This window comes from Narcine bancroftii, chromosome 8 (assembly GCF_036971445.1).
Source record: "Narcine bancroftii isolate sNarBan1 chromosome 8, sNarBan1.hap1, whole genome shotgun sequence".
NCBI lineage: Eukaryota > Metazoa > Chordata > Chondrichthyes > Torpediniformes > Narcinidae > Narcine > Narcine bancroftii.
In genome coordinates, this window is record NC_091476.1 from 46322944 (window position 1) to 46335249 (window position 12306).

The window sequence follows — 12306 nt, forward strand, 5'->3', positions numbered from 1 at the left end:
CGGCTGGCAGTAACATTGTAGAATTGATCTGTCTCTCTCCCTCTCACACACAAACAGAAAGCCTGTTTGACACTTTCTGCTTGCAAAACCATATGACCCTCTGAGAACAACAAGTTCTCTTCCAGACAATCGGCGGCTCCAACAAGATTTTTCATCTGTTGCCTGTTGAAGTCTCTTGAGCATGCTTCAAAGCTCTTGCAAAGCTGTGGTCCCGATATGTCTAGCATGGGGCAGAGCTCCAATCTCTCTGAAAATCTGTTTTAAAGTTTTTGCATGTAACGTACTCTAACAAACCTTTCCCAATTTATCTCCCAAAAACATTTCTATATGCTCTGTCACAAAGGAACTAATTTTGTATGTTTCAACCTTAAATCTCCATGTTTTGTCATTTCCGGTTGGTTTCTTTTAGCTTGTAGCAAATCACTAAACAGCATGAAAGCCACATTTTACTAAATAAGACTATGGAAAATGTATCAATAGTTCCCTTGCTAAAGTAGTCGAGTTTGGGTATTTCTTTTCGATCTCGTTAGACAGCCATATCATGGTTCCTTTCACTTTGAACAGAGTTTTCATAGATTCATCATGTTGCAACTCAGTAACTCCTCTTGGTATTGCACTAGAATTTCAGATAAGTCCACCAGCAATGGCTGAGTTAACCTGGAGGGAAAATCCATTGCCTTTAAATCACAAAATTTATCATTGAAGTTGGTAACCAACATTTTCAAATAATCAACAATGATGTTGTAGCACCATTAGTTATCTCACACTTATTCAACCAACCGAATCGACAAAAATGTTTAAACAGACATTTGACATTAGCTTTGATGGCACTGATACACTTGATCACAGAATGCAGTATCTCGTGTAGAACAGGGGAAACTTTCTTGGCAACTAAAGCCCCTTTCTCACTTGCATCCCACTAAATTGGCTGTTCAATGTTCTGGGATAAAAATGGGGGTTTGGATTTTCAAACTTGACCACTCCTAACTGAGATAGTGAACACTTTCACACTTGCAAGGAACCATCCCCAGGTCTATTCTACCTTCTATTGGTGACGTCGCGACGCATCAAGTGATTATGGACCTGACCTAAATTCTGATCAATGTATTATGATCTTATATTTGAACAAAATCAATCATACATAATTAAAACATAATTAAGATTTATGTACAGCTCCTACTGTTGTTGTGCCGACCTATATAAACCTTTATAAGTGACTGTGGGAAGTGCGAGCAATAAATAGTAATAGTGGACAATTTTTAAACAGGGTGAGAAAGTTATAGCGCTATAGCACATAATTTATAGCATGGGAAAGTTTGCAGCACTATCGCACTCATTTCAGACAGTGTAGGAAAGTTGATAGCATTATCATGTACAATTTATAAATATTGTGGAGGGAAAAAGCGATGGCGGACCTGCCCTCCCAGAATTCCATGCGGCTGAGAAAGGGCTGTATGCCCAGCTGCATACATGGAGCATTATAGAGGGGGCTTTCTGCCACACGGCATTCTGCGAAGTCAGGTCTGTCACTGCTTCTCCCCCCCACCATCTTTATAAATTGTGCGCTATGACCCTACCAATTTTCCCACGCTGTTTAAAAATCATCCGCTATATTATTTATTGCTGTTTATTGGCATTTCCTCTCTCTCTCGTGCACACTGTGACTCTCCCATGGCAAAGTTTGTACCTTCATTTTAATCTTTTCTTCCTGTACTCACACAAAAACTTGGATCATTACAATTCCACAATCCAATTAGCCCTTTCACACTTGCCCAACTGCAATGCCCCTCCCCCTATCAATATGCTAGTGCACAAAGATATGGATCTCACCCACTACTGAACCGAAAGTAAAGGGGACAGAGACATGATTGTTGAGATCTTTTGGAATCCTAATCGTCAATGACATAATTTGAAATGGATGATAATAAGACGAGACAGAAAAATATATAGATAATGTTAACCAAGGATAACAGTTAAAATAAGAGAAACATCGGAAGAGTAAAAACACATTATGAAAATAAAGAACAAAGTGATTTTACTTGAAAGTTACAATTGTGTTGTAATGACAGTCTTGCCAAGTCACATCTTTCACACCAACATAGTGAGTTTATTTTTTCAAACCAACTTTTTAATTATTTCCCGAAATATTCTTAAGCCCCTCCTTGAGAATCTATTCCATACAATGTGCATCCAATCGCTAACTGAATAAACTGTGAACTGTGCCACTACTTACCTCACCAGAGCTTTGGAGTTGCGGGTCTCCGCGGGCCCAGGAATTTCCCAGGGACTATTGATGGCAAGTCTTCTGGGAGCCATGTCATTTCTGGGAGTCATGCGGCATGGGAAGCATGTGAATCTCAGACATTTAAACGACTAAGAGTGCCATTAAACCAGTCAGCTCATCTTGTGTTCTTTGTTGCTTCACCATCTGCTACAGTGGTGATCCTGATTGTCCAAACAACATTTTGGACCTCACTATGGATGTGCAGAATGCTGCTGCGCTCAAGCTTCCAGCCACAGGACTGGTTTGAGCAGGCCGAGGCCCAGTTCCACCTGCGAAATACTACTATGTCGTTGTATCACTGAACCAAGACACAGCAGGGTATACTGTTGATTCCTTATGCCGCCTTTCAGCCAATGACAGGCATGATGCCATCAAAGACCTGCTCATACATACTTCTCGCCTTTCCCAACACAACAGGGCAGCACGACTTCTCTGTATGAACAGTCTGGGTGACTGCATTCTTTCCGAACTAATGAATTAGATGCAGGCGCTTATGGACGGGCACAGATCCTGTCTGCTTTTTGAGCAGTTTTTTCCCCCCCTCGAGCAAATGCCAGAAGGCATCCTCTTGCTGATTGCAGACAACAACTTTAGCCCCATCATCTAGCAGCCTAAGCTGATGCGACACACTAAGCAGCACAGAGGTCTTTCAGTTGGGCACGTAGCAGTGCCTCGGCAAAGGGCACCAACTCTGTCCACTCTGAATAACGGTGCAGCATCAATGCAGCACAGAGAGCAGTAATGATATTATCATCAGATTTGGGGAGCTGGAGCCTGCCACAGCTGTCCCCCGCACACATCTTGGAAACGCTGAGGCCGGCTATTGGTAGTGACCTCAACGGCCAGCTACAAGAACCACCACCTTTTCCTCTGGAATCAACACTTAGGCCATCAGTTCTTTGTCAACACTGGGTTGGAGGTTAGTGTGCTCTCCTCTTCAGGCCCAGATACAAGGTCAGGAAAGAGGGGACCTTCCCTCACGGCCGCCAATAGCATCCAAACGCACGAATCATGGACAATTCCACTCAATTTCAGCTTGTCATGGTTCAACTTGTCCTTCATCATTGCTAATGTATCACAGCCACTCCTGGTAGCTAATTTTTTGCAAGCACACTGCCTTCCAGTAGATCTCAAAGCTCCCCATCTAGTTAATTTGAAGACTTGAGTCCCTTGTCCTGCACCCCACGGCATTGCCTATACCTCACCTTGACTCGGTCACGCTCTCGGACAATGAATATGCCAGAAATATAGCGGAATTTCCCAGCATTATTGCTCCACAGTTCTTGACAACCCAACCGAAACAGAGTTCAGCACCAAATTCCGACTGATGAACGTACCCACAGGCATAAGCACACAGGCTGCCTCCAGATAAACTGCAATTGATGAATTCCGACGCATAGAGGAAGTGGGGATTGTTCGCTCTGACAGCCTTTGGGTATCGCTGCTGTATATGGTACCCAAGGCTTCTGGAGGGTGGAGACCTTGTGGGGACTATCGGCGTCTGAATGTCATCACTATAGCAGATCACTACCCAGTTCCCCATATACAGAATTTCTCTGTGATCCTTCATGGCGCTAAGATTTTCTACAAAATCGACCTGGTGCACAGGTACCATCAGATCCCAGTTCATCAGGATGACTTCCTAAGTGCCTTAATTACCCCTTTTGGGCTATTTGAATTCCTCTGCATGCCCTTTGGTTTAAAAAGCACGGCCCAGACTTTTTAATGCCTAATGGACATAGTGATCTGGAGCCTGGATCTCATATTCATTTATTTGGACGACATCCTGATTGCCAGCCACTCACAGCAGCAGCACCAGGCCCATCTCCATCAACGGCTAGATGAATACAGGTTAGCAATCAACCAGGCCAAATGCCAGTTTGGCATTGCATTAATCGATTTCCTCAGCCACTGCATCAAACAGCACGGAGTGGTTCCACTACCTTCCAAGGTCAAGGCCATCTGCAAATTTCCAAGACCCTCCACCATCAAGGGCCTGCAAGAGTTCTATGCTTGTGCACCCGTAGGATGATTTCCCAAGGGCTCTGATGATGGCAGCTTCAGGCAATGCAGTAGGCGGTGACCCCCATCTTTCTTTGGTTGTCATTTGATACCACTAGAAGAAAAGTATAGTGCTTCTGACAGGGAGCTCCTTGCCCTCTTCTTGGCATTCGCTATTTCCTAGAGGGTAGTGTTCATGGTCTACATGGATCACAAGCCATTGACCTCATATTTTCCAAAATGTCAGATCCGTGGTTGGCACAACGATAACTCTTCTACATTTCAGAGTTTCTCTTCTTTGGCTTGGCTTCGCGGACGAAGATTTATGGAGGGGGTAAATGTCCACGTCAGCTGCAGGCTCGTTTGTGGCTGACAAGTCCGATGCGGGACAGGTAGACAATGAGTTTACAACTACGATAAAACACATCGTGGGGAAGAGCAATCTAGTCACCGACACGCTATACCACACTGCCATCGCTTCCGTCCATTCGCCTGCTCCTGGAATAGACTACACGGCTTTGGCAGCAGTCAAAGGAAGATGAGATGGCCACATATCGCACTGCCATCTTGGGACTGAAATTAGAAGACATACATTTTGGTTCAGCCAACCGAGGCCCATTGTACCTGCTGTGTTTGGCTCACCCTTTGATTTGGATGACAACAAGGGTCATGGTAGACCAATTCATGTGGCACGGCCTGCGCATGCAAGTCGGCACTTGGACAAGGACATTCATCCAGTGTCAGACCTTGAAAGTTCAGCGCCACACCAAAGCCCCACTACAGGCTTTTTCACCCACGCAGGGCAGGTTTGATCACATCCACATAGATATCATTGGCTCGTTACCCCCGTCCAGGTGCGCTACTCACCTCATGGTAGTAGACAAGTTCACAAGATGGCCAGAGGTTATCCCATTCTCTGACACCTCTGCCTCAGCATGTGCAAGAGCCCTCTGTCAATTGGATACCGCATTTCGGACTACCCATGTATATCTGCTCTGATGGAGGAGCTCAGTTTATGTCTGGATTATGGTCCACAATTGCACAGTTGCTGGGCACACAGCTTCATCAGTTGACAGCCTATCACCCCCAGTCCAATGGCTTAATAGAACATTTTCAGTCTTATGAAAATAGCTCTCATGGCACGTCTTAAAGGACCAGAATGGATAGATGAATTGTCTTGGGCACTTTTAGATATCAGTACCACACCAAAGGAGGATCTGGTTATGTCCTCTGCAGAATTAGTGCATGGAGCCTCCCTAATGGTCCTTTCATTCCAACAGCATGTGGGCAGCAGGAATCTCCCACTTTGGTATTCACATGCTTGAGAGAGAAGGTGAGTACACTGGCACCTATCTCAACCACCTGGCATGGGTCTATGCATTCATATATTTCACCTGAACTCAAGGATTGCATTTATGTGTTCCTGCACAGGCAATGCGCACAGGACACTGTTGCAATGGCCATATGACGGTCCTTTCAAGGTGCTACGGAATGACTGCTCCATGTTTGTAATAGACACTGGTGGCAAGAAATAGTTTTGGTAGATCACCTTAAGCCACCATGTGGACCTAGATCAGCCAGTACAGGTGGCATGATCCCAGCGCAGGAGGGTGCCCATCGGCTAATGCTACGCATGGTAACAGGATTGGGACATCAACTCCTCTCTCCAGTTCTTTTTTTTTGGGGGGGGGGGTCATGTGGCAGACCGTGCCACCAGAGTTTCAGAGTCGCTTGTCTCCACAGTCCCAGGAGTTCCTGGGAGTTTCCCGAGGACTAATAACGCTAAGGCTTCTGGGAGCCACACCATTTCCAGGAGCCACGTGACTCAGGGAGCGCAAGAATCTCAGATATTTAAATAACTCTAAGAATGCCATTAAACCATCAGCATCTTTTGTGTTCGCTACAGTGGTGACCCACCACAAAACAATTAAACCACAATCTAGAATATAGAGTACAAAGGAATCTGGGCATCGAGGACAACAGTCACTGAACAAAAACAGCAAGATGCATGGAAGTGAAAATTAAAAGAACTGCAGATGTTGATTGATGAAGGGTTTCAGACAAGAAGTGTTAACATGGCAAAATGAATGGCATGGACATCAAGGACTTAAGTAAATCAGTGTAAATAAGGCAGATGCCAAATAATGTGGAAAACACAGGGTCATTCATATTGACAGAGTAAATTAACAATTTTTTTAATGTAAACAGATTAAGAAAGTGTGCTGACTGGCTGCATCATGGTCTGGAATGGGAACACCAGAACCCCTGAGTGAAAAGCCCTTCAAAAGGGAGTGGACACAGCCCAGGACACCACAGGCAAAACCCTCCCCATTACTGAGTATATCTACAGGGAACACTGCCTCAGAGAGCAGCAGCAATCATCAAAGACCCACACTACTCAGCAGAAGCTCTATTCTCACTGCTGCCATTAGGAAAGAGATATAGGTGCCTCAAGACTTGCACCACCAGGTTCAGGAATAACTGCTGCCCCTCCACCATCAAGACTCCTCAAACTCAGAGACTTATTTAAGAACTCTTACTTGGCATTTTATTGATTTTCTTTTCAATCTCTCTATACTGCAGTTTGTTTACACTCATTACCTGTTTACAGTTCTTTATTTACATGTTTACGCAGTGTAGTTTATTTTTTGCTTGAAAAGAAATCTCAGGGTTGTATGTGATGTTGTGTATGTATTCTGACAATAAATCTGAAGAATTCAATGTTCCCAGTATTCTGTTTGCCCATATACAATTTATTGACAATTAACATGTGCAATTAGGTGATGTCCTTTGAAACATTCAATTTCAAGAGCAGAAACAGGGATAATATTTTATAAGGCTGGTGTCCAACTTCACACAGAAAAGAAACAATCATTCATGTTGGACCAGAAGAAATTTCTATACCCAACCTTTGGAATTCTATCCTTGAGGTATTTGCACAATTCCTTACAACACAGGTAGCAATCATCTTGGCCATTCATATCGATGCCAGTTCACAGAGCATTCCCAATCCCCTAATATTTCTAGGTACTGTTCTTGTTTTCTCCATACACTTCCTCCAGATATACAACACACCTACAAAATAGGGACAATTCACAATGGTAAATCAACCCACCAATTCACAATCTTCAGTAATTAAAAAAACTGCTAGAAATCTGAAATGAAAGCAGACTGCCAAAAACATTCAGCAGGTCAGGCAGAGTTTTTCCAGCATTCTCTTTTATTTGCTGCAAGTCTTTGGGATGTGGCAAGAAACCTCAAGGGCCCCCAAAGGAATCCACACAGTTGCAGAAATAATGTGCAAACTTTACACAGGTAAGAGAGGTCAGAAACGAACATGGATTACTAGAGCTAAGGTAACAACTCTGCTGCAACACTGTCCCACTTTTTTTTTTAAAAAGTTTTTATTTATAATTTTTCCAAATTCAAACAGTTCCATTAATTCACAATACAACAATTACATTCATCAAATATATTTTCAATTCTTCTATTGAGTCTGGTTTTATCCCTCCTACCCCCCCCAACAAAAAAAACACATTTACCATTTAAATAAACAAACGTAACACATGAAAAGGCAAAAATGCTTATTTAACATTAAAAAAAGACACCACTAACCGAAGACAAAAACAAATTAACCACAAGGTCTGCTGGATCTCAACGTCCATCCTTCAGGTGTTTTACATTCATCTCATTGACCTGGTTAGAATGGACTCCCCCATCGTCCCCACAAAGGAGGGAGGGGGGGCAGGCAGTGAAGCACAGGGGACCACACCTTGTCCTTGTGCCTATGTAACGCAGGTAGGGTTGCCAGATTTTAAGAAAGGTTTCTTATTTTTTCCTTAGGTTATAAATAACTTTCTTCAAGGGAACACAGCTCTGCATTTCAATATTCCAACACACAATGTCCAAATGAGAGTCTGACTTCCAGATAACCGCTATGTACTTCCTGGTCACCACCAGAGTGATCAATACAAATTAGATTTGAAATTTGGACAGTTTCATTTTAAGTCTTATGTCCATAATATTTCCCAACTGGAATAACTCTGGGTCCTGTGGGAACTCTTTACCTATGTTTTTCTCTAGGGCTTGGCCTATCTCTACCCAAAAGAGCCTCACTTTGGAGCATGACCAAGTGCACAAAGGTTCCTGTCTCTTTACCACACTTGAAACACTGAATAAAAGTAAACCACAAACTTCAGACCAATTTCTGCAGCATGAGATATAGTGAAGTTGTACTGTACCAGTCATCTCACTCTTAATTTTGATGCAGTTCGCATAGAGGGTGGCATGTTTAACACAACGCTATTACAGCACCAACAACCTAGTTTAAAATCCGGCGCTGTCTGTAAGGAGATTGTACTTTCTTCCCATGTCTGTGTGGGTTTCCTCTGCGTGCTCCAGTTTCCTGCCACCCTTCAATTCATATGGAGGTTGTATGTTAATTGAGTGTATTTAGGCTGCATGGGCTCGTAGACCAGTTACCGTGTCGAATGTCTAAATTATTTTTAATTTTAGAAAGAAAACAAGCTGGACAAAAGAATAGGTGAATGTTTATTTAGATTTTCAAAAGGCCTTTGACAAGTTGTCACACGAGGCTGCTAAACAAGATAGGAGTTGGTAACATTATGCAAAAGATACCAGCATGGATAAAAGAATGGCTGGCTAATACAAGGCAAAATTGGGAATAAAGGAAGCTTTTTCTAACTGGTTGTCGATGACTAGTGACATTCCACAGGGGTCAGTGTTGGGTCTGCTACTTTTCACGTTGTATATAAATGATGTAGATGATGAAAATGATAGTTTTGTGGTCATGATACAAAGATATATGAAGGAGCAGATAGCATTGAGAAAGTAGGGAGTTTGCAGAGGAACTTGGATAGATTGGGAGAATGGGAAAAGTGGCAGATGGAATCCAGTGTGGGAAAGTGTATGGCTATACAGTTTGGTGAAAGGAATAAAGTAATTATTTTCTAAATGGGGAGAGAATTCAGAAAGCAGAGGTCCAAAGGGACTTAGGAATCCTAGTGCAGGATTCCCTAAAGGTTAACTTGGAAGTGGAGTCAGGAGGAATGAAGGCAAATAACATTTATTTTTGGAGCATGAGAATAAATGCAAACTGTAATGCTGAGGATTTTCAGGATATTGGTCAGATTACATTTGGAGTATTGCGAAGTTTTGTGCCCCACATCTGAGGAAGGATATGCCAGAGTTGGAGAGGGTTGAGAAGAGTTTATGAAAATGATTCCAGGATGAGAGGGTTTACTTATGTCCATCTGACAACTCTGGACTAATACTCAATGAATGTTGGAAAGTGGTGGGGAGGAGGGAATCTCATTAAAACATTCCAAATATTGAAAGGTCCAGACCAGTGACCTGTGCTCAGTGGTTAGTAAGGGATTACCAGGTTGGATTCTGGAAGGGCTGAACACTGTTGGTGAATGAGTTGCTCCCACTACTGAAAACATCTTCTCTTTCAGTAGTGGGAGCAACTATACCACCAAAGTGAACAGCCTCAGAATCAATGGACGTCCATTTATAACAGAGATGAAGAGAAATTAGAGGGTTTTAAATCTGTGGAATTCAATGTCACATGCTGTGGAGGTATATGTAATGTAAAGCAGAAGTTGTTAAGTTCTTGATTAGCAAGAGAGGCATAGGTTTTGGGGAGAAGGCATAATAATGGGGTTGAAAGGAAAATTACACCAGCCATGATTTTTAATAGCAGAGCAGACCCAATGGGCTGAATAGCCCAATTCTGCTCATGTCTTATTGAAAAGATATTGTTTGGTTTACAACAGTTCAAGAAAATGCCCATGATCTGAGTAACAGCAGATAAAGAACTTTGGAGCAGATGACTTATTTTTGCTTCTATGTTCATGAGGGCTCAGGAGAGGCAATTAAGAGTTTGAAAACACACTGCCTGGCAGTGATTTTCCTCAATGAGATCAAATAACCATCCTGAATGTTCAACGCCAACGGTTGACACTCTCAGCACCTGCCTTTTCTCTCCCTCAAACCAGCTCAGCCTCCTTTCCCCTTTTTCCATCCAGGGCACAGAACATCAGACCGGAGTCCACCGCCACTCAACCCGACTCTCAAGCATGGTACCCCAGCCAATTCGCTGACACAGGTCCACACCACCCCGGACTCCCTTCTTCATCCCTTTCCTGGCAACACTTCGCACCCAGTCCCCCACCCCCCCCACCCCACCCCACCCCCCCCCCCCACCCCACCCCCACCCCACCCCACCCCTCACCGCGGCAGGACTCCCCCCCCACCCCAGACCTTGTTCCAGGCGGGATGATGCCATCGGAAATCCTCACCTTGATACCGCAGGGTGCCTCGTCAAACGTCACCAACATGTACCTGTCGCCCCGACTGGCCGGGTCGCGGGCCCGCAACTAGGGGGAGAGAGAGCGCAGCGTGAGGACGGCGACCGCTCGAGGCCCGCAGGCGAGTCGTCCCGGCGGTTATTTTTTTAAAATTTACTTTTTTTATTAACCTACCTTCATGAAAAGCTCGACAGCGCCTTTGGCGATGTCCAGGTAGGTGGTGCCCAGGTACGAGCGCTGGTTCATAGACGCCGACGTATCGATGAGGAAGAGCAGGATTGGCATCTTCCCTCCGCCACCGCGGCTCGAACGAACGCCGAACCCACGAGGCCTGTGAGCGATGCGCTCACGACAATGGGAGGGCAGAGGGACGCTTGGTCACGTGGCCCGGTGCCCTCCTATTGGCTGGTAATGCGCACGTGCGAGGTGCCGGGGATTCTGGTCGTTGTAGTTTTCTCATCCCCTACGTATCTCAAAGTCAAAACCAAGCAGAAAATCTGCATTTTCTTAGATGACGCAGTAAATTTTAAAGATATGATTTAAGTTTGGGGTCGAAATCCTGTCTCGGCATGAACCTTTGAGTTCTTCAGCAGTTTGTTTTTGCTCCCTATTCCAGCATCTGAAGGCTCTTTGTTTTAAGGGGCAAAACACAGGATTTTGTTGACACAGTGGTTAAGAAAAAAACAACACACACACACAAATGCTGGAGAAACTCAGCAGGTCAATCAGTGCCTTTATGTAGCAAAGGTACATCACCAACGTTTCAGGCTTGAGCCCTTCATCAAGGCTTTTTGTTTTAAATTTAGTTTATCAAAAATACTCACCCAGCAAGAAACGTAATGAGTTGTCGCTCAGATTCATACAGCCATGGAGAGAGCACAATTTACAGAGTTTCAGATTACAATGAAAAGGAAGATCAATTAGTACCAAGCAAGAGCAGCATGAGAGAATAGTTGAGGTTCACTCAGGAGCCTGGTGGCTGCAGGAAAATAGTAATTTAAGCCTGTAGGTGTGTACTTTTAAACTCTTGAGATTTTTTCCCGAAGAGAGGTGTACTTGGGGTGTGTCCGTGTGTTGGCCGTCTTTCCTAAGCAGTAAGAAATGTGGATGGAGCCCACGACCTCCTGTAAACTTTTTCGGATCTTGACCACTGGAGTGTGATGCGCCCATCAAGTACATTTTCTTCGAGGGAGCCTCCCCCCTTTCATTTAAAGAGCTGCCCAGATCATTCCCACTTCACGGCTGCTTGCTAGACTCTTTCACCCCATCTCCCCGTTCCCTTCCCGAGCGGCGGGTCGTCGCCCGTTTGACGTCAGCTCTGGGAGGAACGCGGTCTTCCAGTATCCCAGCGGCCCGCGCGCTCAGCAGCGTTGCGGAATCGGTGGCGAAGCAGGTAAGGAGACGCCGGTCGGTGTCCTGGCGGGTGGGTAAAGGCGAACGGGATCAGGATCACAATCTGCAGGAGGCGGCGTCAGTAAATATGCAGGCGTCGCCCCGGGGACAATATGCTCTCGGCAGCGGCGCTCCTTCCGACCGGCCTACCGACAATGCCTGTTCCCACGGAATTCGCTGGGAGGTGTTGAACCACAGCACGGAATGTCGTCATTGGGTTGCTCAGTTCTTGCAGCTTTTCAGCATTTTGTGGAAGTTTTATACCGAGACTTTGTTTTACGGATGGTGCAGGCAGCA

At 44.7% G+C, this 12306-nt stretch overlaps 2 protein-coding genes across 4 annotated transcripts in view; one reads left to right on the forward strand and one right to left on the reverse strand.

Annotated features, from left to right (window-relative positions):
- The window catches only part of LOC138740643 (integrator complex subunit 6-like), a 133354-nt gene extending 121167 nt beyond the window's left edge, over positions 1-12187 (reverse strand). The window contains 2 exon segments of the mRNA XM_069893569.1: positions 10609-10686; positions 10792-12187. Of these exon segments, the coding sequence (XP_069749670.1) occupies positions 10609-10686; positions 10792-10902 (189 nt within the window). The 5' untranslated portion in view covers positions 10903-12187.
- The window catches only part of mospd1 (motile sperm domain containing 1), a 42208-nt gene continuing 41368 nt past the window's right edge, over positions 11467-12306 (forward strand). Inside the window, exon 1 of one of the 3 annotated variants that reach the window (XM_069893572.1) lies at positions 11467-11626. The gene's annotated coding sequence lies outside the window, so the exon portion shown is untranslated. Of the gene's footprint in view, positions 11627-11918; positions 12011-12306 lie in introns of those variants that run through there. The other 2 variants (XM_069893571.1, XM_069893570.1) reach the window with 2 other exon arrangements.